The sequence below is a fragment of the Plecotus auritus genome (assembly GCF_963455305.1).
Source record: "Plecotus auritus genome assembly, chromosome: 4".
In the NCBI taxonomy this organism is placed as follows: Eukaryota; Metazoa; Chordata; class Mammalia; order Chiroptera; family Vespertilionidae; genus Plecotus; species Plecotus auritus.
In genome coordinates, this window is record NC_137775.1 from 120,636,655 (window position 1) to 120,664,030 (window position 27,376).

At 40.0% G+C, this 27,376-nt stretch overlaps 1 protein-coding gene across 6 annotated transcripts in view; it reads right to left on the reverse strand.

The window, feature by feature from the left end:
• The window catches only part of AASS (aminoadipate-semialdehyde synthase), a 75,204-nt gene extending 48,816 nt beyond the window's left edge, over window positions 1-26,388 (reverse strand). For 3 of the 6 annotated variants that reach the window (XM_080663171.1, XM_080663172.1, XM_080663169.1), the window contains exons 1-11: window positions 26,270-26,388; window positions 16,442-16,666; window positions 11,382-11,558; window positions 8,389-8,473; window positions 5,580-5,647; window positions 5,334-5,480; window positions 4,173-4,251; window positions 3,918-4,045; window positions 2,394-2,542; window positions 1,059-1,181; window positions 558-669 (exon numbers count right to left, since the gene is read on the reverse strand). In XM_080663171.1, the coding sequence (XP_080519297.1) occupies window positions 558-669; window positions 1,059-1,181; window positions 2,394-2,542; window positions 3,918-4,045; window positions 4,173-4,251; window positions 5,334-5,480; window positions 5,580-5,647; window positions 8,389-8,473; window positions 11,382-11,558; window positions 16,442-16,651 (1,278 nt within the window). In that variant the 5' untranslated portion in view covers window positions 16,652-16,666; window positions 26,270-26,388. Of the gene's footprint in view, window positions 1-557; window positions 670-1,058; window positions 1,182-2,393; window positions 2,543-3,917; window positions 4,046-4,172; window positions 4,252-5,333; window positions 5,481-5,579; window positions 5,648-8,388; window positions 8,474-11,381; window positions 11,559-16,441; window positions 16,746-26,269 lie in introns of all 6 variants that reach the window. The other 3 variants (XM_080663170.1, XM_080663168.1, XM_080663173.1) reach the window with 3 other exon arrangements.
• Between the last annotated feature and the right edge of the window lie 988 nt (window positions 26,389-27,376).

Here is a 27,376-nt window from a genome sequence, read left to right on the forward strand (position 1 = left end):
AGATAAAACCTGTATAATTTTGTTAACCAATGTCACCCCAATAAATTCAATAAAAAGGAAAAAAAAAGAAAATGGAATTTAGATAACATAGTATTTCATTAATCAATTACTGACCACAGTGAAAAATACAAGACCTCAAGAAAAGCTGTTACTTAACTAAGCATTAGTGACTAAAATCCAATAAAATTTCCTTTATAACTGATTTTTCAAATCTGCTAATCACAGCACACTAAGAATACCCCAATATGAATTGACGTAGAAAGCAGGAAAATTGAAAATAAATCTAATCTTATCTTCCATGTCATGAACATTCTTATTAAAACATGCATAAGGAGAGGCAAGAGCAAATTGTAATTAAGCATGAAGACAGTTATACAACCATATTTCCCATGAGACAAGGAAGCAGAATATGTAAAGTGTCAACAAGGGCTTCAGGGAAGGGCTGGCATTTCACTTTGCAACAGATTTCTTAATACCAGAGACCAGAACATCGATAAGATCACACCACAGTTCTATTTCCAACCATGGAATTGTTACAAGGCTCTAGGTTTGCTTACCATTTCTTCAACATAAGGATAAAGCATGTCGCCAAAGTATTCTGTAGCTTCTTTTGGAAGCTGCGCGGGCAAATTGTCAATGGAACACATCAGAATCCCAGAACCTTCAACACTAGGAGAAGCAATATGCTTTATTTGGATGTACAAAATGTTACTTGTGAGCTCTAACTTTTCCAGATGTCTACTCCATTATATTTGCTTCATATCATTTGTAATATGGTACTAGAATATGTAACAAAATATGCAAGAATTTTTAAACCAAGTTTTTCCCTTCTTCAGCAACCTATTTCCCATTTAAACATTGTGTATATGGATTTAAGTGTTCTAATTTGCATGTGGGTTTTCTACCAAATGTTTAAATATGTTTCAGTATATCTCTGGAAATTTGCGTAGTCTTCATAATGATGTAAAATATTGAGTATTTTAGGACTAGTATACAAAGTTAAGTAAATGACGTGTTTTTATGTCTTTCTCACCATCTAACAGCTTTAGCAAACTCACCTGTCATGAATAATATGCTGGTCTGCATCATACATGCAGAAGGGATGCTCTATTGTCGTGCACTCCGTCATAAACTCTATAGATCCCCCTGTGTCTGCAGAAATGTCACATATTGCTACGAGTCTGAAAAGAACATCAACACGTAGGTCAGAGCACGGAACTCTAAAGTCTCCAATAAGATTACAAATGATTCAAGATGAAAGGTGCTTGGAACAATTTTTAAGGTGGCTGCCTAGGCTCTTAGCTTTTTCCCTACAGCTCCCTGTGTTCTTCTGGGATACACCACATCTTCTCACTATGAGTTTCAGGCTTCACAAGGAAGAAAAAGAGGGGGAGGGGAAGGGAGAAGGAAATAAAAGTGGAAAATCCCTCCCCTACATAAGTCATTGACAACAGCCTGAATTTAACCTACTTGGCCAACTCCCTCCACCCTGCTTTGTACTACATAATTTTACATGTTATTACATGGAAATCTCTAGACTTATGAACAAATGTCTCAGTCCACCACTTGAAATCCTTTAGCGTTTGACCCCGTATTCTTACCCAATCCCCAATTACCACTTGCCTACATAAACCCTGAGCTAGACTGACCCACACACTGTCTTAAACTGTGCTTCGGTGACTCCGTATTTATCAAGCAGCAATCCTGTCACTTGCAATTCTCATTCTCCTCACTCATCCCTCTTAAGGTATTGCTGAGGCTAGGCTCCCACTTTCTCCTAAACTCTGGTCATAGCGATTGCTCCTAGCATTCCCTTGGCACCTACTTGCTGCCAGCGACATGCCTGAGGGGAGCAACCACAGTTTTATTCTCCTTTATCTTTTAGCTCAGCAGAGTGCCAGACAGATCTGGTGTTCCATAAATATTGATTGATTGATTGATTGATTGATTGATTAATTGGACATTTAATCATTATTTGAATGTATATGATTTGTCAGGCAATGTCCTGGGTACTTGTAGCCAAGAGAAATGGGGGCCCTCTCCTTAAGAAAACTAAGTTCAAGGAGGAGAGGGAAAATCATAAACACTGGAAAATAAATGACGGTGAGTTTCAGTAAAAGAAGCAGAGGAGCAGACTAGAGAGAGAGGGGGGAATGGGGAAGCAGGAAAGGACCTCACTGAGGAGGAGACTTCTGAGCTACATATGGAGCCACAGAACTTCAGAAATTCAAGAAGGAGGGAAGTTTAATTGTCAAATGTTCTCAAGAGCTCAGCAAAGATAAGGCAACTACTCAGTAACAGTCCAGTCCTGTGACACATGAATCCCCTATGTGTGATACCCTAACAGTGGGCCCTGCTAAAAACTGCCGTCATTGCTGAAGTAAGGTCCTTACTTGTGTGACAATGCAGGGCAGCCTTCCACACCAACAACAGGGGACTTGCCTGGAGCCAGGAGACTCCGAAGATCTTGGCGGGTTAGTAGACGCGGGCTGTTTTGTTCCCAATAGATTCCATTAACAAGACAAGTTGTGTAGGGTGCAATCTGTAAAGCAAGTTTCAGGTTCAACAAACCAGGAAACAGTGTATTTCAATACAGTGTGCTGAAAGAGAGCTATCCGTAAATTCCACGAGAAATAATTTAATGTTATTTCAAGTTGACTTTATTTCCTAGGTCAGTGGACTTCTTTTGAGCCCGAGACAATAAATAACCACCCAGATTCAGTGTAAAATTTCCCATGATAAGTATATGAACATAAATATATTAATACATTTGCTCTATCATATATTACATAGCTAAGAAAAAGGAAGGGACCGAGAATCAGATGACGTAACACTCTATACCTATATCAGGCTACCTCAACTTCTCCGAGCTGTTTTCTTTATCTGCCAGATGGGGATAATACATACCCCATCCTCAAAGGAAAGCTGTAAAGACTAAAGCATCTGTAGGCTCCATAGACAAATGTACTACCTACATGCATACACGGTAACTAGGTCATCATAAGTTTTAGGATGCAGCCAATAACCAATACTTCTGTGATCGGGAAAGACAGAAGGAATGGAAATTTATTAGATGCAAAATTTTTCAGTTTGAGTCTAGTTTCATAATATTTCTTTCTCAGGTGTCTCAAGAATTTGCAAGTTACAGGTAAGATGCTCTTCCTATAACATGCTTTACATGCTATCCATTACATTTCACTCCAGAATATAAAAATGCTATGTTGTTGAAACATATTCAAAGTTATTTAAAATACAATATTCCTTCTCACCATATATGCCTGCGTTTTTGTTTTATTTTTTGTTGATTTCTTTTGAAGAGGATGGTTGCATGACCAATGACTACAGAACATACAAACATGTTCTTATGAGTCTGGTATGCTTTCATCAGAAGGATTTTAATTGAAAGTAATTTTTTTTGTCCACTGGGGATGGGTTTATGCTTCTATAGCCTCACTGTTTCACCCTGGAGCGCTATAATCAATGGCATGCATTTCAAGACAGCTGGCTGAGGTTATGACTGAAATTCATGGCCTGGAAGGAATAAACCTATGTTGAAATCAAACCTCATAGACACTGTGCTTTGCCAACAGTACAAGCTAGTCCAGGATAAACACCAAAAATAACAATCTGCAGGAAATGTTTTAGAGCTATTGGGCACATGCAGACCTGAAGAAGAAACAGAGACAGTGAAATAAAGGGCACAGCCACGGAAACCACCAAAACCACTCAGCAAAGGCCCCTGCGAATTTCAATAAAAGCCAACAGCGCCTTAGGCCAACTCATAACATCCAAGGGACTCACCACAAGTCAATCTGATGAACTAAAAAACAATGTACGCATCTATAATTTCTCCCTTGAAAACAGCCTGGCTATAATGTATCATGAGCAACCAACTCAAAGCTGAGTGTGCTACTCACATCAGTATTAAAACGACTTATGTAGCGCTCAGGATATTTGTCATATTCCACAGGATCATATACACCATCTGTTTTCCTGACAAGGTGATGATGGCGACTTATCACCGTTCCATACACTTTCCTCAGGTCTTGCAGAGGAGAAAGAAATTAGTAAAGTGGGTGACAAATGATAAAGATTGATAGTGATAAAATACTGTAACACAGACACTGTTAAAAAACAGTAAAAAATACACACAGCTACCTTCCCCCTCTTACCTCCTGTTTGGGAAACTTCTTTTAATTCATGTGGTTCTACATATTCACAGGGCAGTTCATTGAAGATTTCTTGGGCCCCCTGTAAATAATACATGAGTAAAAATCTAAAACTCAATAGGAAAAGAGCCAACACGATGTCATGCAAAGATTCGAATTCATCTTCCCCACGATTATACAGCTCCACTTGTCCCGCCCTGCGACCAGGACTGCGACAAGGAGTACAGATGAGGTTCTTGCTCACAGCAAGCAGTGTGAACACCATGCATTTAATTTAAGATATTCAGCATAGAAACAAGAGTATTTAGAAATGAGAGCACCATAAAGTATTTCTATTTACTTTTTGCTCCGTTGCAGAAATTATTTCAAGTGGGGAAACTATATTTCCTACCAAAAAATTAGATACCTATCTCACAGCATAATACAAATAGTGATGTCCTCTTTGTAAAATATTTTCATTAAAGAAAGATCTATTTTATAAGTTTCTTGGGGAGAGGGGAGGTCTACAAATGCATCCTCAAAACCATCCCAGAAGGAAGAAAGTACTAATTCCAGTCTTGAATGCATCTGATTAGCAAAACTCCAAGTCATCTTGAAAAATTTACAGCCTAGGGCAGTGTTTGGCAAACTGCAGCTCGCGAGCCACATGCGGCTCTTTGGCCCCTTGAGTGTGGCTCTTCCACAAGATACCACGGCCTGGGCGAGTCTATTTTGAAGAAGTGGCGTTAGAAGAAGTTTAAGTTTAAAAAATTAGGCTCTCAAAAGAAATTTCAATCGTTGTACTGTTGATATTTGGCTCTGTTGACTGATGAGTTTGCCGACCACTGGCCTAGGGTAACGTCCAAACTTCTGGACATCTCCGTGATGGAGGTAAAACAGATCACCCAAAGAACAGAGCTTTACACCATTAAAAATGCATTTTCCCTCTAAAAAGGGGGAAAAAGCATTCAAAACCTCTCACAGCTTGGAATCAACTAAAAGCATAGAATATAAGTTTAGACTATGACTGCTCTTTACTATTGTAAAGGTACATACATAGGTAAGGAAAGCACCCAAAACAGAATGCCCATTTATGAAAAAGCAGGGCTCTGAAATGCTCACAAAATGCCCACATCCTCTTAGAGTTTCAGGCTGCTTTACAGAAACAAGACAGGTGGGATTTACCTTAGATACATTACCAGTCCCTGTGAACACAAATGTTAAGGGCCCTATCGACTTGGGCATCAAACCCAGAGATATTTCATAGCCAGCATCACGGACAGCTTGCACAGCCTGACTGCTGTTCCTATAGTTATGAGCCATGCCAATGTGCTGAAAGCAAGCACACAATTCAAGTTAGTCTACCACTTGAGACATTTTCTTACTCCAAAAGTGTAATATGTATTTAAAAAAATAAAATAAACATCTCACCATAAAAGGTGTGTGATGTCCCAAAGCAAGGAGCCTTAAACCCATTCCATGCAAAATGTTGATCATCCCTATTGTAGAATCAGACCAATAGAAAGACCATTAGTTGGGAGAAGTAGGACCTGTTCTCTCTGCCCGTTCTCCAACCTGCTCAGGGCTCTCAGGAAGCACCGACCACAGCATCTCAGCTTTGAAAGAGGCCATCATCTTATCCATCCCCTCAACTTGCTGCAATCCAAGGCACTAAGCCAGCTTCATTCCCACCCTCCCTTCCACTTTCAACCCTGCTACAATGGGATGAGTGTCCCTCTTCTTCTCTACGGGTAATCGCTCCACCTTTGCTCCAGATCCCATGCCTTCCTGCCTCTCGAAGGAATCCACTCCACTCTTGAATAATTCTTTTCATTATCGCTGTCTATGGGTTTATTCCTATCAACATTTAAACACTCTTCCATTCCTGCCATACCAAAAAGAAAGAACAAATGAAAACAGTCACCATTGACCCCATGACCCCCTTAGCAATTTTAGTAACCTAAATAACTAAACTCAGTGGACACTTCAGATCTTGACTTACTTGTCAGAGGTATCTGGCAATGACGAGCCCCTTTGTTGGAGACTCTTCCCTCTTTATCCCATGCCCATTCCTTTTACATCAGTCTCCTCTGCCTTTGCCTTAAAGACTAATCAGCTAGCTTCAGGATTCCGTCCCGGGCCCTATTCTCTTCAATCTCTCATTTTTTCCCTTAGCTAATTTCATCCAGTCCTAAATTCCAAGTACTCTCTGTATACAGATGACACCAAATCTGGATCTCTAACACAGATATTTTATATCAAGACCTAACCATCCACTGATTTCTCAGTTTGGATGTCCACCCCAAAAAATAAAAACTCAGCATGCCTGTAGCAAAGTCCTCAGCATCCATTCTTTTCTTCTTTATTGGAACACACTTTTCCTGTCCTACAAAATGTTCTTTTATCTTTCTTTTCTGAAATCAACTTTTAAATGGATAATTTATACACAATAAAACACAGCAACAAATGTATCCACCCACATTACCACTAACATAATCAAGATAAGAATATTTCCATCACCCCAGTCAATCCTCCCCAAACCTTAGCCAAAAACTACTGATCTATTTCTGTCTGTATAGATTAGTTCCTTCTACAGTTTCATATAAATGTATGAAGTATATTTTTGTGTGTGTGTCAGCTTTCACTTAGCTGAATGTTTTTGAGATCCATACATACTTTGTGTGTATCGGCAGTTTGCTTCCCTCTATTGCTGAATTTTCCATTTTATAGATACACCATAATTTATTTATCCATTCCTGTGCTGATGGACATTTGGATTGTTTCTAGCCTATTATGAATGAAGATACTATAAATAAGTCTCTACAAGAAATAATTCATTTCCCTTAAGTGTTTATGTATGTTATTTATTTTGTACATTGATACTCAAGTTTTTTATTTCTCCTTGAGTTAGAATTGGTAATTTGTGACTTTCAAGAATTTGTCTATTTTATTGCCATTGTCAAATTTCTTGGCCTATTTATAATATCCTCTTATCCTTTTAATGTTTGTAAGATATATAGTGTGTCCCCTCTTGGGTTCCTAATATTGGTAAATAGTGTCCTCTCTTTTTTAAATAACCTAACTAAGGATTTATCAATTTTATTAACTTTTTAACAAAAGAATCAGCTTTTGATTTCATTGATGTTCTCTATTGTTTTCCTGCTTTGGTTTCATTGATTTTTCTCTCTTACTTTTATTATGTCCTTTCTTCTATTTGTTTTTGGTTTAATTTCTTCTTCATTTTCTAACTTCTTAAGATGGAAGTTTAGATAGATCATTAACTTCAGAACTTTCTTCTTTTCTAATAAAAGCATTAAATGCTGTAGATTGCCTTCTAAGCACCACTCTATCCACATCCCAAAAATTTTGGCATGCTGTTTTTAAACTTTTATTCAATTAAAAATATTTTCTAATTTGTCCTGTGATTTCTTCTTGACTCTTGAATGGATTATCCGATAATACATCGTTTCTTTTTCAAATATTTGGAAAATCTCTAGTTTTCTTTCAATTATAATTTCTAAGTCAGTTTTATTATAGAGCACATACTCCATGATTTCAAATCTTTTAAATTAATTAAGAATTGTTTTGTGGACCATCTGGATGAATGTTCCACGTGATGTGGAAAGAATATGTATTCTGCAGTTGTTGGGAGAAGTGCTTAGTAACTGTTGCTTTTATCAGGGAGGATGGTAGTGTGTTGGTATCCTATGTCCCTACAAATTTCTGTCTACGTGTCCTGACAATAACAGACCTTCAGGTAGTCTAATCTGATACAGTTATACCACACGGTGTTTCTTGACTAAACAAGGTTCAAAGTACTAACTGAAAAATCAGGTAGAGTTTTTACCCAAACTCCAGCTTCTATCCCTTCAGGATTTCTCCTTTGTTGCTCCTGCCCTGCACCTTTTTCCTCTTTGTCTCTTTCTTCCACTCCCCAGGTTCTCATCATCAAACTGACCTCTCCGCCTAGACCTCCAAACAGAACTACTGAGAAAGTCAGAGCCTATCTACAGTTGCTTTCCTTCTCCTTGCCCTCTTTTTCATTTTAATTTTTATAATAAACATATTTTCATGACTTACTTTGTTATTCTAGCCCCCTGATAGTCATCACCCTCAGATACACCCTCACGTTTATTTTTATTGGTGAAAATGGACACTTTTGCCACAAAAAAGAAAAGCACACACAGTCCCTCCACAGTCAAATGTAGAGCGTGGGTGGTGTCAATGCCCACACACCTACCTGCCACACCGGCCCACTGTCCAAATGCCACGACCCGGATTCCTCTATGATCCACCATTTTCTCATAATCAATAAGTCGGATTTCCTGACGAAAGAATAAAAGATTTCTCAACCAGACCCACCAAGCTTAATTTCAAGGATTAAAGCACATACATAAGCAAGTCAATATTGCGCATTTTTACCACCTATGAAATACAACTTCACTGGCCAACATAAGTTACCCTAAGGGGCACCCTGAAACATTTAGAAATATTTAGAAAATATCATGGGTCACAAGCCAATGACAGGTTTATGATTAGAGATGAAAAAAATGGTCCTAGACCTGTTCGTGCTAAATGCCCCTTGAAGGTAGTCAATCAAATAATAGTCATTATTTCTTTTAAATTTTAGCCCAGCAGCATCTACAAATATATCTACAACCCCATGTCTCCTCACATTCTTCCTCCTAGTTTCAAAGAAAACAAGCCCCTCTGGTGACTAAGCCCTGTGAGCTAGATCCCAGCTTTCTTCATGTCCTCCAAGACCATTATTCTTGAGATTTTTCTCTGTCCTGCATTATTCCTCTCTGCACAGCTCCTTCCCCTCAGCCATTCTAAGTGACATTCACCCAGGTCCCTTCTACCTTAAAAATAATAACACCACTTCCTCTCAAGTCTATATGCTCAAATATCTCCTTCCTTCTCCCTCCCTCCCTCCCACCTCCCTCTTTCTCTCTCTTCCTCTATCTGTCTCTTCTTCTCTCTCTTCTTTTTCTCTCTCTCTATCCCTTCACAAGGAAGCTTCATTTAAAAAGTGGCACAGTCTGCTTGTCTTTTATTTCCTTGCCTCCACTAAAACCAGCCCTCCTCTTTCCTTGGGAATCTCCCCTCTCTTGGGAATGTCTAATTAACTCGTGGTTAAAAGCTACTGACATGTTGTAATTATGCAATGTTTTAAACAGTCCTTTTATTTCCTCAAAGATCATATGATTTTACCAGATGCACGAATGTAAGAATGTTTACTGTTTATCCAACTCCAAGTAATTGGTTACAAACTGCTGCCAAAAAGCAGCCCTGCTGGGTCTGTTTCATTAATTTACTTGTAATGAATGAAAGTTCATATAACAACAACAAAAATGTTTCTAAAGTACTTTTTAAAGGAGTTTATTTGCTTAAGGTGAAACATTCTTCTTATAATATTACTTCAATTAATTACTTTCTGAATTTGTTCTTCAGCAACACTGCACATTCACTGCAGCCTGGGTCTAGCATATTTCAAATTGCTAAGAACATGTTTTAGCCCAGCTGGCGTAGCTCAGTGGTTGAGCATCGACCTGTGAGCCAGGATGTCATGGTTTGATTCCAGGTCAGGGCACATACCCTGGTTGTGGGTTCGATCCCCAGTGGGGGGTGGTCAGGGGGCAGCCGAAGTAATTTTCTCTTATCATTGATGTTTCTATCTCTCTTTCCCTTTCCTTTCCTTTCTGAAATCAATAAAAAAAAATTTTTTTTAAAGAATGTGTTTTATCACCTATATAAAATACTTCCCCTGCTTTTACTGTTTGCAAACTCTCCTGTCCTCTGCCTATTCTCAGGTTCTAGTCTAGTTCCTAATGCTCTAACATCCTTACCCCAGGGCTTTGTAAAATTTCTAATTGTCTCTCTATTATAACAGACCTCAGGCTTCTCTAGCTACACTCATTCCCTATGCTCATCCACTCTCGTGGCTTTACATACCATCTAGTCTCTGACAACCACAAAATGTGTGTCAGAAGGAGCTGCCCTCCTGAGCTACAAATTCATATCCAACGGCCCACACAGCATCTCCTCTTAAATATCTAATGGACAAATTAATCTCGACAGGCCCTAAACTCAACTCCCGATCCTCCATCCAAGCCTGCTCCTCTTACAGTAGCATCATCTCAATTTATGGCAACTCCTTTAAAATCTTGGAGTCATCACTGTCTCTTCTCTTTCCCTCATATTCCACATTCATTTCATCAGGGAATCCTTTGGAATCAGACCTCTAAAGTACATCCAGTATTTGTCCATGCATCACAAACTCCATTGTAGCCTAGCATCTGGACTGGTCTAGACTTACAATCTTCTTTGCTCTCTCCCATTTCCACAAAGCAGAAAGAATAAGCTTCTTAGAACATCATGATTTACTCTCACCCTCCACCCAAAAAGACCAGCAGGCTTTGTGTTACTATTGTCTCTGCTTGGAAGACACCCAGATGGACAGTTTGATCCTTCATCGCCTTCAAATTTTTGCTCAATGAGGCTCTCCCTGATAATCCTATTTAAACTAGCATTGTCCCTTTCCCCAGGGCCCAACACTCCTTTTCTCCTTCTAGATTCTATCTCCATTACACATATCACCAAGTGACCTATGAGAGGTCATTTATTTATCTGTCTTCTCCCACTAGAATGGAAGCTCCATGTCAGACACACTATAGGCACTCAGCAAATATCTGTGGAATGAATACTCTGTATTTTAAATAGCTGCTAGTCATTCCAATAGTATTTATATCTCAAAAATGCTTTTCTCCCCTTTTAATGTTAATGAAGGTAAAATCGTCTACACTCCAGTTCTGGCACTGCAGAGCTGTGCAACCGCAGGCAAGTCACTTCACCTTTCTGGCTCCATCTGAAAAATTAGGACGATGGATTATATGGTTCCTGAGGTTCTTTTCAGCTCAAAAATTCTCCTTGCTAATATCTGACCAAGTGGCCTTATAAACCGGGGATCATGTTGGGGGAACGCTTCTCTCATTCCTTCCATTTCAGAATACAAAAGGAACAAAACGTGTTGTTTTCTCTTATAACGAAACCCAAACTCATGCCGCAGAGGAGCCTCAAGAACAGCGGAGCTATCCGAGCACTAGCTCACAGATACCCTTCCCGCTGAGGTGAATCAGAAGATGTATTTCCTAGATGCTAAAAAAAGTTAAAACTCTGCTTGATAATTCCAAGTAATTTCTATGACATTTGTGAGTGTTGTTTACCAATTACCTGTTTTAGAATCTCATCCAATAGGCCCATATTGGCCTCCTGGGCCTTTATTGTGTGGGAGAAGAATGCGTACGTCTTCTTGGACATTAACTTTTCCTCTGGGGGTCTTTTAACTCCCAAAATAAGACAAGCTTCAGAAATATCCTCCTGAAGAATGCCCCCAGCTTTGACATATTCCTGGGAATGGAATTTTGGTTAAAAGTTATTCCCCTGAGTTGTATTCATGTTTTCTTTCATAACTAAGTATAGCGATTAAAGGCACAACTTTTTGAAGGAATACAATCTCTATGAATAAGAGCAAATAATAGAACAACTACTAATATTTTTACTTGCTGGCTAAAGATCAAATCTAACATGTTTGACTTTTATAGCAAAAAATTTAGAAAATTCAGCACATACTCCTATTTTAAGAACAGTTAATAGTTTGATCATAACCACTAGCACATGTGATTTAAATATCATTGTGAAATATATATTTTATACCAACAATGCACTGAAATATTAAATGCTAAGGACTAATTTATTACTCAGGTTCATTTTTTTAAAGGAAGACATATCTGCAATATTTACTTTTCTGTGTTTAATTACTATTTATTACTGTCCTATTCTATACACAGACTGTGTTAGAGATGAGATGATAAGACACAAAGAAAGCCAGGTAAATCCCTCCTGTAAAGGAGTCCACAAAATACAGTAAGAAAGAAGTCAGGCCCGGGACTGGCATGGCTCAGTGGTTGAGCGTCAACCTATGAACCAGGAGATCACGGTTCAAGTCCCAGTCAGGGCACATGCCTGGGTTGCGGGCTTAATCCCAGTAGGGGGCCTCCAGGAAGCAGCTGATCAATGATTTTCTCCAATCATTGATGTTTATATCTTTCTTCCTCTCCCTCTCTGAAATCAATAAAAATGTATTTTTTAAAAAAAGAAGTCAGGAGTACAGTAAATGAGGCTGAATTCAAAATACATTATGATCTGCAGAATCTAAGTGATTATTAGTTTAATCAATACTGAGATAATTCCCAGGTGAGATGATGAAGGGAGTAGAAAATTTTAAACTAATCTAAAAGGTTGGGTAGGATTTGAAGAGATGGCAATATCAGTAACAGGCTTTAAAGGAATAGATATAAATATGGAGGCAGGAAAGTAAAGATGTTTAGGGCATAAAGGATAAATCAATTTGGAAAAGGAGACTAACTATTATCATGGTAAAGATGCCCTTTATTGTATAAAATAATCATCAACATTTATTAATAAGTTACTATGTGCTTTGCCAAGTTCTTTGCATGGATCGTTCTATTTAATTCTCATAAAACTCCATGAGGTAGGTACAATTATCATCCCCATTTTATCAATGGGAAACCTGAGACTTGAACACGTAACTGAGATTGGACAGCTGGTACATGGAGGCAATAGACAGTCATTTCAGAATTTTAAATAAGATGTAGCATGGTCGAAGCAGAATTAAAAGAGCATCAAAGGTGGCAACTGAATAAAATGAAGATAAATCCACTTAGCAATCTACTTCAAAAGAAAATAAAAATGGGTAGAAAAGATAGTACAAGAATGAATATATGGTTCATACCTAGTTTCTTTGAAAATAGTCTATTTGCCCAGTGATAGCAGAATGGTTAAAGAAATCACAACAAACCATGGAGTAAGCACAACTGAGTAATTCCTATACCACCATGAATTAACCTGGAGGATTTCCTGGATATGTTGTTGACTAAACAAAGCAAGGTGCAAGAGGGTATATATAGTACACAACCTTCTGTATAAGAGTGAAGGGGAAATAAGAACATGTACACACACACTCACATGCTTATTTTTGCAAAAAGAAACATAGGAATGATAGGTCAGAAACTAATGAAAATAGCAGCCTATAGGGTGGGTGAGAATAGATGTCGGAAGATTAAGATCACAGCAAGACCTCTCTGCATTACCACTTTTTTACATAGTTTTAATCTTTGAAACTCATAAATGTTTAAGTTATTTGAAAAATAGAATTAAATCAAAAGGATATAAAAGCAAACATAAAATGTAATAAAATAAAAAATTAATCCAACTGGATATCATATTGACAATGTAACCATAAAGAAAAAATAATTCAAGTAACTTTTAAACATAGCATTCTGAATATTCCTTGTGAGATCTATTATGAAGAAAAAAGTCAAAGAAATATTAAAGTATATTTAATATTTTTGAGATCTGATTAGCATACATTACATTAGTTTCAAGTGTACAACATAATTACTCAATATTTGTATATATTGTGAAATGATAACCATACTAAGTCTAGTTAACATCTATCCACAGACATAGTTACAGAATTTTCTTTATTGTGATGAGAACTATAAAAGTCTATTCTCTTAGCATTAGCAGATTTATTGTTAACTGTAATATTTGCATTGTAATTCCAAAATTATTTTATGTATATTTTGGGGTAGAGCAAAAATGTGCATTCATGTCATAAGAAATTAAAATTTTCACTGCTAGAGAAACAAATGCAAATATGAAATTTTAAAGGTAAGAAATACCTGCAATGTTAAATTTATTTGGAAATATCAGTATTAGCTCATGATTAAATTATATACAATTAATATAGACAGTCATTACATACAATTAATTATATATATAACTTCTGTGTGTGTGTGTGTGTGTGTGTGTGTGTCTTTCTTTGCTCTGTCACTGAAAGGGCTAAGAGCAACAATATCTCAGTAACATAAGCACACCTAACATCAAATACCAGGTCTCAGTTTCTATAAACTAAAAAAATCAGGATTCCTTGAGGTAATGGCTGATCCCAGCTGTGGGGCAGAAAAAACCAAGGTGAGACTAGGACAATTTGCTGTTTAAGGCAACCGGAAAGTTCAGAGATAAATGGATTCATGTACAAATGGCATAGAAGCACCGTTGAGGGGATTCTTGCTATCTCAAATTTGGGATCATTAGGACATCATATACCCATAGTGATACTCAAAAGAGCAAGAGAGAAACTAGGGTCAATCTCTTTTCTACAGAAGAATATCAGGAAATAGAAGAGTGATAAAATCAGAAAATCATCTTTTTTTTTTTAATAAGCCTCCATGTAAAAATTGATTCAGGCAAAAATTACCAATGAATGCTAACATCATTAGTTGAAAGGCTGTTGAGAAACAGGAAATTCACAGGTCTCAAAACAGCATCCCACAGATGACTCAGTAAGTACAAAGGGAGAAAGGTATTTTTGCAATGGAGAGATCTGGTAGCAAAGTGATCATGCATTTTCTCATCGTGCGATGACTGATTTTTTGTGTGTGTCTGATGTGATACAATGGGGAAAAATATGTATCACTTATGGAATATTTATATATAACTTGAATTATAACGAGGCAAAAAACAAACAAGTTACACCCAAAACCGGAACATTCTACAAGTGACCTGGCTGGACTCTTCAAAAAGAGTCAATATCATTGAAACAAACAAAAATCAAAAGGGCGAAGGATGTGCTGTTTTAGATTAAAAGAACTAAAGAGACGTAGCAATAAATGAAAGAAACTTTATGCCTCAGTTGAAATAAAAGACATTTGGGACAATGGAGGATTTGAAATGAACTATATGAGATAATACTATGGAATAATTAATTTCTTAGGTGTGAAAATGATATGATGACTTTGCAGGAAAATGATACTGAAATGCATACTGAGCATTTAGTAGTAAAGTGTCAACATGTGTGCCACATACTCTCAAATATTTCAGGGGAAAAAAGCATATGCCTATCTTTAAAATGAAAATAAAAGTCAAACCTATATCACAAGATTATTGTGAAGAGAATGATGAATGTAAAGAGCATCACACTATGGCTGGCAAGGCAAATTCTCATGAACAAAGTCTACTACTCAATGAAGCATTTCCTATAGGCAAGTCTTAAAGTCAAAAGATAGTAGTATCTCATTGGCCTTGTCCCCCGGTGCCAGAACAAGGGTCCACCATGAAGGACAGAGTGATAGGAGGATATCATCTCCTTCTAAAAGCAATCCCTCATCTTGGAATAAATTTAATCAAGGAGGTAAAAGACCTGTATTCAGAAAGTTATAAGACACTGAAGAAGATACAAATAAGTGGAAGCATATACTTTGTGTACAGATTGGAAGAATTAACATCATTAAAATTTCCATACTACCCAATGCAATCTACAAATTCAATGCAATTCTTATCAAGATATCACCAATGGCGTGATTTGGAAGCAGCCCAAGTGCCCATCAGTAGATGAGTGGATAAAAAAGTTGTGGTACATTTACACAATGGAACACTACTAGGCTGTAAAAAAGAAGGAAATCTTACCTTTTGGGACAGCATGGATGGAGCTGGAGAATATTATGCTAAGTGAATAAGCCAGTCAAAGAAAGACAAATACCACATGATTTCACTTATATGTGGAATCTAATGAACAAAATAAACTGACAAAATAGAAACAGACTCAGAGAATAGATACAGAGAACAGACTGACAGCTGTCAGAAAGGAGTGGGTTGGCAGGCTGGGTGAAAAAGGTGAAGGGATTAAACAAAACCAAAATTCATAGACAACAGTATGGTAATTACGAGAAGGAAAAGGGGGGGTTGGTGGGGGAGGCAGAAGAGAGTAAAGGGGCGATAAATGGTGACAAAGGGAGACTTGCCTTTGGTCGGTGAACAGACAATACAACATACAGATGATGAAATGCAGAACTGTACACCTGAGACCTATATAATTTCATTAACCAATTTCACCCCAATAAATTCAATTAAAACATTTTTAAAACCTTGAAAAAATAGAAAGGTCAAAAATGTTTTAAAAATTAAAGCAATCCCTTTACCCCTCAGCTGGAGAAAGCATGAAATGGAATGAAAAGCATATTTATTGGTTGAATTCTGGACTCAGGTAAGGATTCTAACTAGCCATCTCACGATAACCAAAGTAAAGAAATATTGCCATGTGGTTGTTCAAGTGACACAAGCCTCATTTTCTTTCACTCAGGTGCTCCCTCATTTCCATTGACAGGGTCATTTTACTCTCACAGATTTAAAACATTGGCAATATTTACCTCATCGTGAATGGCTCGCCGATTGGAGGGCTGGATTAAGACCTTGTATCCCAGGTTGGTGATCCCTTTGATGTGCCGGGGAGCCAGCGGCGCCCTCCTCTCCCAGGCGTTCACATCCTCCCGCCGCAGGGCCATCACAGGCTTGTGGTGAAGCCCCCTGCGGAGGCTGAGCCCCAGCCGGCACAGTCTGGGGCTACATGTGCGCAGCATCTTGAAGCCTGGTGACTGCAAAGACATCATAAGAGCGCGGGACCACAAGAGGCAGGCGGGCTCACGGGTCAGTTCTGGTCTCCTAAGAAATCTGCTGTAAAAGCCAACCCGCTCAGATGGTAGCAGATACAGGATAGAGCAAACAGGAGGGGAAACCTGGACGGTATAGTGTTCCTTCACCCAGACAAATGCAAGTTGCCACAAACGACGTTATTTCTTTCCAAAAATAAAAAAAGTACAGAGCGCCCTGGCCAGGTGGCTCAGTTGGTTGGAAGGTCGTCCGAGCACCAAAAGGTTTCAGGTTTGATCCCCCATCAGGGCACATACCTAAGTTGCAGGTTCCATCCCACATCCAGGTGTGTACAGGAGGCAACCAACTGATGTTTCTCTCTCACATCTTGCTCTCTCTGTTTCTCAAAATCAATAAAAAACATATCCTTGGGTGAGGATTAAAAAAAAAGTACAGAGCAACTTATGGGACACTAACCCATATCTGGGAAGCTGAAGTCGATTTTTAAATATATGTTTTTATCAAACAACTATTCAGCACAAAAGTTTTAAGCAAGTTAACCTGCAGTGCAAATATAGGAAGATAAAGTATGTCAATTTTGAGAGCATGGAGTTTGGAATTCTTTAATCATGTACAAAGATTCTTGGCTCCAACATGTTTCAAGTTTCATCTCTGACCATTTTCTAGCAAGTGCTGCTCAGTGTTGAGCCGCCTGTTTCCCAGTGAACTGCTTTTCACTTTCACTGGTCGGTGATGAGATATGCACAGAAATAGAAAGTTAGCACTTAGACACCTTTGTATCACATGATCACTTTTCTAGTAATTCACTGTTACTGAATTGTATAAAAGTATTGGTCCTGGGCAGGTTGGAAATTTAAGAAAACAAAACAAACACACATGTTCGTCCACTGCACGTGTTAAGAGTTTTAAGAAGCAGAGCCCTGAACACAACCCCCACCTCCACCTGGGACTCCCAGCCTCACCCTCACTGGCCCTTTTGTTGCTCTAAACATGCTGTTCCCTTTCCCTGGGTTTCCTTTCCAGAACAACCCTCCTTTCATATTAAACCTGGGCCTGTCTCAACCAGCTTTCTAACTGTTATTCCAGACTGCAAAATTCCACTCATTGATTCAATCCTGTAATGTTTACAAGAGGCTCACTATAAATTTTACATAAAGTTTTAGAGCATAATTATCAAACAGTATCCTATCCCTCTTCAAATAGCTAAATACAGTTGGTAGTCAAATGTCATTTCAGATGATAATTTGCTGGATCATTTGGATGCTAATGTTTAGATTCTTATGTTTAAGGTTGGCATCAAAATATAGGGACTATGGGCCTAACAGGTTTGGCTCAGTGGATAGAGCATCGGCCTGCGGACTGAAAGGTCCCAGGTTCGATTCTGGTCCAGAGCACATGCGGGCTTGATTCCCCAGCAAGGGGCAGGCAGGAGGCAGCCGATCAATGATTCTCATCACTGATGTTTCTATCTCTCTGCCTCTCCCTTTCTTTCTGAAATCAATATATATATATATATATATATATATATATATATATATATATATGGACTACATGATTTCACACCTCCCAGAAATGTTCTACCAATTACTACTAGCATTTAGCCAAATTGGTCCATAATACATTACTGTTACATCAGACTGCAACCTCTAAATCAGACCCACCACACAGATGGGGAATGTTTATCCAAACCTGGGGGCATACAAATACTTGCCACCCGAGAAGGCAACTCACAGCACCACAGACCACAAGAGCACAGGGACCAGCAAGGAGCTCCTCTAAGAAGGCTTTGGGAAGGAGAGGGCATGGACAGAAAGGGTGCACACAGCAAGTGAGCACGCAGATGGTTAGCGCCCACATCGATGATCAGCATCTCAGGAAGAGACTGCTGTGTACCCTCTCTAAATTGTGGTTTCTTTAACATACTTTTGTTTTTAAAAGAGACAACATTGAGGCCAAACTCAAGCCAAAGCACATAGCAGTTATTGTCTCCCAAGACAGAGGAAAAAATGGCAGCACCCCATGAAACCTGAATCCCTATGTTCTCCAATAAAACCCACTCCAAAGACATGCAATTCTTTTGAACACACAGGTAAGCCCAGAAATGGCCCCATCCTCCCAGCAGGAGCTGTATTTCATATTCCATAGGAGGTGGAGGGATGCCACATCCTCTGTTCTTTGCAGCAATTCTTGGTGTTAACATGAGGGAACACTTTTAGATAATATAGCCTCTCTCTCCCCTCAACCTGATTCATAACCATAGCCGCCCCTCCCTCGGAGACCATCCCTCTTCCTCCTCCCTCCTCCTCCGTCTGGGGTGGAGGAGCACGATGTGGTAGGAGAGACACAGACACACGTATGTCATAAGACAGAGACGTTGGCAAAGGCAGGCTTTCCATGGGGGACAGGAACAGAAAGCAGCAGCGGTGGAGCCTCTGCAGTTTATTTGGGAAGCTGCTTTCACTTCCCCTTTTTGTAGGCAAGTCTCAAATCACATGTTAACCATTGTTAACATTTTCAAACAAATGTTAACAATGGTTATCACTGACTCAACATAATATGCCAAGCACCAGGCTGAGCACCTTACAGATATTATTTTATTTTCTCCTTGCAAACAGTCTTATTAAGTAGATAATATTGTTACCCCGTTTTACAGGTGAAGAAACTGACCTGGAGTCTTAGAACTGACGCTTTGAAGCAGAAGCAGGATTTCTGTTACTATTTAACACTCGGGATTTTCTCTTCTTTGCTGAAGCCTACAGATCCACACCATGTAGATCTGACACAGGTTGTTTCTGCTGCCAGCTTGTTTCAGAAATCGATCAGGTCCATATGGCATCGGCTTTAACAGTTTTAGTGAATGATCAATTCTGCCCCAAGCATGGGCTGCCTCTATCCACCCCTTTCCCACCTGCCACCAAAAACCCTTCCTGCGTCCCTGCCAAGATAAAGTCCAGTTCTCTGGGAGCTTAGGAAAACATGAATGCTGGTATTATTGCATTACTAACGGAAACTTGGTCTCAGCCTAGAACTTTCCGGGCCCACCATTCATTTCACTGTAAGGTTATCCTGAACTATCTAACAGTGAAGATTTCTCCAATGCTTTTAGGTGAGGCACGGCAGGTGTCTGGTATTTCATGGAAATGCCCAGGTTGGCTGTTCTGGGTGTCCTATCCTGGAATTTGTGTGTTTTTCCGAGGAGATCAGGAAATAAACAACATGTATATTTCTGGCAATGCCTCCAGTGAGACAAAGCAGGAAGGCCACTGGCTTACCACGGGCGCTGGCCAGGTCACTTCACGGTGACAGGTGCTGAAAACAGCCTGTAGCATGAGCAAAGAGGATGTGGAAGAGCAAGAGGAGAAGAAAAAGGAAGATCTGGGGAGAATAAGGAGCAAGAGAAGAGGACTAGTGGGGGAAAGAGAAGTGTCACCCGGTCAGGGGAGGGGAACAAGGCCCTTCCCCTGACAATTGCCCAAGTCTTCCCTTCAACACAGGAAGGGCTAATGTTTCAACAGCATAAAAATGAAATTTAAAAGATTCTATCCCATGTTTTTGTAAAACAAGAAGAGCACTAAGGTACACATTTTACTGCCCTAGAATTGATCGGGAATTTGAAATATCTGAAAGTCGTGGAAGTACCCTATGAACTAAATGCTCAGACCTGCACAGAGACAGGGGGCCAATCAGTGGATGGGCTCTAGCAATAGGATAGAGTATGTGATATCACAGTACCTCTCTTTCCATCTCTTAGTGGGGGGAAGATTTAAGAATTTCTTTCAACTTACAAATTATCGATCTTTGCAATGTACACATGAGAATCAGGGGAATAAGGAGAACATGCTTAAATGTTCTTGGTATTTTCTATTCTTTTCGAGAGAAACGAAAAGGAAAATGGTAATTAAAATAGAAATAGAGGGGACCCTTTCTCACTCCCCATGTGGGAGTTCATTCTGTGGGACTCTATCCCCCTCCCCACATGGGAGTCTGCACTTGTTCTTCAATAAATCTCCACCTTTGAAAAAAAATAGAAATACATAGATAGAGCGTGGCACTCCATACATATCCCACAATTCTCTTTCAGTGACCATGATATAAACTATGGTGATTAAGTATATCATCACCCCAAATCACATGAAGGAAACAAAGAAAATTTTGTGAGGTGTACTGGTATTTATAAAAGATTCTATCTGAGGAAAAGCCACGTTCATAAGCAGAGGAACTGATACGTATTTGGGAAGGTCCTTTCAAATGATGAGCAGATTGGTCTTTGTACAATTACATATGTTAATATGGTAGTACCTGATCATTTGGATATTTAAATAACAATATAATAAAAGCCCAAAATTTTCTTGATGGCGTTAGATTTTTCCCATTGATTATAGAAGAGGTGTTTTGATTTCTTTCTTTAATTCAAAAAAATCTAGTGAATCCCTAAGGTGTGCATAGCATGATGTTAGGTACTTCTAAAGAAGCAGAAATCCTATTTCTGCTCATTTTCATGGGATCCAACAGGAGCAGCGTGGGACAATTTCATTTAACTAAATGGCCCCCATTAAAATCTGATGTGGCTCAGCTGGTTGGAGCATCGTCCTGTACACTAAAAGGTGGCAGGTTCGATTCCCGGTCAGGGCACATGTGGGACGCAGCTCATTGATGTTTTTCATCTCTCTCTACCCCCACCTTTCTCTCTCTCTCTCAAATGAATTTCTAAAAAATTTTAAAAATCTGATGGTGAAGTATCAATTAGATTCTAACTGAATATTAGAGTCAGAATGACCCTGAAGGTAGTGAGCCCCATAAAAATCAGGAATTTTCTGTGGTTTATAAAAATCATTTTCCAAGTATCTATGGGTGAATCACAATAAAAACTGTACTGTTCTGGTAGGCATAACTTTTAAATGTCACTGGATTAACCATCTGTACGCCATAAGTGTCTATAGACGCAAGCAGCGGACCTTTTTTAATTAAATTCAAAATATCGTGGCAGTTAACTGGTTAAGTTACATCTGTCTGCTACTGTTTAGTAGTACTTATGCCATATAACATTGTATTTGATTTGTGCTGATTTTCATGAGTAAGCGTGGTAGGTAGTTTAATAGAGCTGAGGTCTACATAGAACTTTTTATTCTTTCATCTAGCATTAAAAAAATCCTTGAAGTCTCTTCAGTCCTTTTCATAGCATCAACCTAACCAGGAATCTTTTTAAATTCACAAACCACCCACCTAAACCAGGACAATTTGTGAGCTAAATACAAGAACTTAAGTACAAAAATGGCCTCCTAATTTCTGTTGTTTCCAGTGGGACATGTATAAAGGATTACAAATTCCTAATTAACAAATTAAGTCCAAATCTCCCATCTCTAGCCCCAGTAGTCAGAGATGTGCTCTTTGTCCTTATGTTTTAGAGTTTTAAAATAATGCCTCTAGACCAGCCGTGGGCAAACTACGGCCCGCGGGCCGGATCCGGCTGTTCTATCTGGTTCTCTTGCTCTCCCCTCCGCTCCTTTACTTTGAATTTATATTAGTTCACACAAACACTCCATCCATGCTTTTGTTCCGGCCCTCCGGTCCAGTTTAAGAACCCATTGTGGCCTTTGAGTCAAAAAGTTTGCCCACCCCTGCTCTAGACTATAATTCAATAACTCAAACTAAAACTAAATCACATGGAGAGATTTCTCAATGCCAATTATTTGTTGTACCAATCAGACACACATCTTGATTAAATATTGAGAGACTAACGAATGGAGTAGCCTTGAGTTGAACAAAATAAGGAAATGGATGAGAAATGAAAATGTTTTATACCTACCCTTCCAAGTCACTCAAAAACCACAAGTGTCTTTTAAAAACCATGGTTTCCCAGGAAGCCCTGGTACTGTAGCTAAGGGAAGGCAGCTCCATGACCATGCGCCTTGGCCCACACTACACAGTATTTGGTATTCAGACCATAATAATCCTGGAGAGGTCCAAAAAAGTTACAAATTAACAGAACACCTGATGATGGCCTAGAACTTATTCAAATACCTTCCAACCCCAAGGCTTGCTAGAACTAGGCTTGGGCATGCAGTAACACCGTCCTTCCTCCATACCTGTACTTCCTGTTGCACGGTACATCCTTTAATGCTTCCACATTAAACTCCTTATAGTCGGCCAGAAATTTAAAAACAAAAAAAAAGTAGACTTGGGTGGGTGGACTCTATTAATATTAACTAACCTGGTCTAAGAATACTCATAAATTTTCAAGCCCATGAACTAGGCATAGTTATCCAAGGATATGAGACCCAAGATTCTCCTGGTCTCTAGCCCACAGATTTTGTTTCACTGAGATGGAATGCAAAGTTTGTTCTGAATTGGAGACTCATCCAAAATGTCTCTCTGCGTATTTGTCTGTCTCTTTGCTAAACTGTAAATGCTCTGAGGGAATAAACAGTGTTTTATTCATCTTTTGTTACTGGTGCATAGGAGAACTCAAATGTTTTAAGAAAAAAAAAATTAATGAATCAATGACCAAGTTTAAGTGAACATCATAAAGACCTATGCTGCAGAAAAAAACAAAATAGACACACCAAATAGGGACTCATATTCCCCTCCCCACCTCCACTCCCAGCCACAACATTCAACAATAACAAAAAAGGTCTTATAGACCAATAAATGTTATGAAATGCAATATAATATGGTAGGAAAATACACACCTGGGAGCTGAAACTAATAACTAGTTGTGGGTTCCTTCTCTTGACCTCAGTTTCCTCTTCCAGACTAGATTGTAGTACAAAAGTCCTTTTCAGCTCTCATAGTCTATTAAGGACTAGTGCCCAAGCACTGTGGATTATAAAATCATTAGAATTTTAGAACATAAATAGACACTCTGACTCAGGGAGACCCAGCTAAAGTATACTAAACAAGGAAGCAAAAACACAAAAAAGACTATGGGAGGCAGACATTCTCCTGTTACCTGCATTAACTAACTGCAGTCATCGGGAGCCCAGAGCTTGCAACAGGAAGGGCACACCTCAAAGGTACACCAACTCCCTGCCTCCACAGATGGCCTGGGCAACTGGCCTCCACTTACTCTGTGACCTCGGTGCCTAACAATCTGTCTATATTTTATCTGCAACATTGAGTCAGGTCTGCTGTGACGTTTATTTGAACTAATACATATGAAGTGCTGAGCACTGCCTTGCATGCTGTAAACACTCCGTAAATGTTAACAAACGAAGTCTCAGCCTGCCCGCTCCTCAAAGATGAGCACAGCGACACCACCAGCAGAAGACACTACCTTCCTCTCCTCTTACTCAGACCTTGTAGGCAAGCATGTCAAACTCGCCCCAGGCGGCCCACAACAAATATTTTTGTGGCCCAGCCAATATAACGGTATGTAAGAAACGTTTTAATAAAAATTTTGTAACTTAATTTTTACAATATCCTGTTATACATAATTATTAATAACGAACTACAACGTTTGCTAATGACTGATTACTATAATCGTGTTGCTTTCATTTCCCTTACGAGTCCTACACACAGGCGCACCATTTCCCTCCACTAACACCAGCAGCAAATGTTTTAGCAGCCCACGGCCACGTCATTACTCTTGGACTGACTTGTTTGGTGTGGGCAACAGGAAATATTTTGCTTTCGGAGAACAAGAAAAATAGGTTTATTTGTGTTACGCTTATTAATTGGTGCAGTTATTCAGTGTCTGGTAAGTTCATATTCAAGAAAAAATATTAATTTTTATTAAAATGTTCTATTATTTTATGTTAACAATGACTCATTTATTTCAGCCCTTTGTATTCAGCATGTCTATCGAAATAAACCTACGTTTCTATGAAAATTGAAACTTTGTTTTTTGCGGCCCACATAAACTTAAACCTTGTTTATTTGGCCCGTGTGAGCCTTTGAGTTTGACATGCTTGTTGTAAGGCCTTCACAATAGCTTCATGTTGACTCCCTCCCAGTCTTACATCCAAAAATGGAGCCCAGGAAGCCCTCTTTTCAACATCACCCTTTAGGCATGGGCATTCAAGATAAATAACTTACCATTTTGATGATGCATTTCATCAAATTTAAGACTTTTTATTTTTTCACATTTTAGCATCCCTGAAATAGGAATGCATCTTAAATGATTTCATCTGATATTAACATGGTGATAATGTTGTTGGTTATTTCCCATTCAAAATGCACAGTGTTTCTGTGATTCCATGAATTTCAGGAATTTGTTGTTGTGGCCTCACCAAGGAAATTTGCCACTATTTATAGTTTTATTTCTATAAAAAAACACTAAAGAATATTTGCAAAAATGAAAACTTTTTGTTAAATGGACACTACCTACACTCGAAAGACCACTTCCAAACTCCCACGCCAAGTTTGGTTAAGGCTTAAAGGTTTAAAGTCCGTTAGGGGAAAATTTTTCAATTGTAAATAATTCAAATTAAAGTGCTTGATGATGCTGCCACCAATAACAAATGAGACTAATAACAAATACGAATTTCTGGAGAGTGGGAGAGTGACTTAGGAACGTTGGTTTAAACCTCTGTCCTCCTAACTCACTTTGCAGAAAAGCCACTAGTGTACATCACCAGGTCAGGAAGCCCTGGGTTCACTAGTCTTTATGGGGAAAAGGCGGGAAAGGTAGTGCAAGTGGCAAAATCAAAATACATACACACATAGACAATAACACGTCCACACAAAGCGCTATGAGTGATTTCTTTTTTAAATAAAGTGTGAAAGCCACTGCCCGGGTCAGCGGCTTGTGTACAGCTAGCGACACCTGCATAATCACAGCTACATCTTCTCCACATTCCGATACCTGATGACCCACAATATCAAAACATGTTCATCGCTGTTCAAGTTACTGAACTCGCTCTCCTTCCCTCTCTCCAGCCCCCACCCCACTTCCACTCCCCTAAAATCGGTGCCTGAAAAGCACATCTCTTCTGGAAGTTGTGAGGACATTGGAGTCCTCTTCGATCAAGCAGGGCAGGCAAACCAACAGCTTCTACCCGCACTCACTCGCCGGGCGAGCTCCTCACTGGCCCACACAGACCCTGCAGGTGTCGGGGGGGGGGGGGGAATGGGGGGGTCCATGTCAAAGCCAGCCCGAGATGGACAGGGTGAGAAGTTTGTGATCAGAGTTGGGCTAAGCAGGCCAGAACTGGAAAACAAGTGCACAGAAAGATGGCGGGGGTGGGGGTTGCCCCCCACAATCTCCATCAACCACCCCCCGCAGCCAGCCAATCTAAATAAGCACTCAGTCCTAGGATCCACAGAGAGTTCGCCCCTCGGCTTCAACACCAATCCTCTACTCCTCGGCAGCCCCACCCGCTTCCGCCGCCAAAAAAGAAATCTGAATTGCATCCCTCCCCCTTCCAGTTCAGCAAGTTCGGAGCTGCGCCAGCTGCCCCCCTTGCCGGGCTTAAACCTTAGTCCTCACTCTCCCAGCCCCTGCGCGCAGCGGCGAGCCGGGAGTCTGCGGGTGGCGGGCGGCGCAGGAGCCGGACGCAGAGCTCCGCCTGGGCTCCCGGCCGCACCCTCGTCCCGCCGGCGACCTCCCAGCGCATCCCGTCGGCGGAGCCCGCCGCACCCCTCCTCACCTCGTCCTCCCGGGCGCTGATCGGTCCCCGCCGCCTCCAAGCTCCAGGTCCCGGCAGGGTAGGCCCCGAAGTCCCAGCAACAATTGGGATGCGAGCCGGGAGGAGGAGGTGTTTGCTCAACTTCTGAGGACGTCATGCCTCCCCCCCCTCCCCGCAGCCAATCAGCGGCCACCCTGAGGGAACAACCTTCTCCTCCGCCAATCGGCGGCGCTCCCAGGTGCTGGGTCATGCCCGCCCCCGCTCCTCCCCGAAAATCCTCAGCCTTTTAGATCGCTGACCTGCGTCCTTAGCTGGGCCATCAGGTCCTCTCAGGACAGTTATTGACCAAGTTCATAACTGTCCGCAGCAGAGGACAGGCAGAGACAGGGAAGGACGAAAATAGCCTGGGCCACACACGCTACATAGATGCGTGTATTTCCCGGAAAAAGTTGTGAGCTCATGGTCCATTGCGTTTGTTTAGCAATATACTTTTTTTTCAAAGCATGTTCACAGCCCCATAGCAAGCCTCTGAAGGCAGATAACAGTTCGTAGAACAGTTTTTGAGCCCAGCAAACTGACACTGAAAAAAATTAGTATATCCATGTCCAATGATTCTTATGAATCATGCGTATCTGACAAAGCCCAATGTTCTTTACAAGTCCTAAGTGGCCCCAGAGGAACTGGGGGAAATGCATTTCATAAACACTGGCCTCAGCACTAGAGGCTGAGGAGCATCTGAAGCCCATCCGTGGCCCTGCTAAGGAGTCAATGGCCAGAAGGTACTCTTCCCTCCTGTTTTTATAACTTTCTCCAACATTCACACTTTTCTCATACCTGCCACAGAGGTGTTAAACTATCAAACTCTCATGTCAATATATTCTTATAAACTCCTCTACTCCTCTCACGCCTCTAATTGCCGAGTAGATTAGAATCTTCTCTGGAAGTAGGAATTTCCCTCTGTATCTTTACTTCTCATATCCAAAGTGATCTTCCTGATGACCCCTTAAGCCTTCTCTTCTTGCTCTGTTTCCCAGCTCAGACCTTGATATCGCCAACTTCCTAATCAGCACCTCGCCAGACCTGAAACCCCAAGTTCGCTTTAGTTCTTCCTCTGGCCTGTCAACCTTA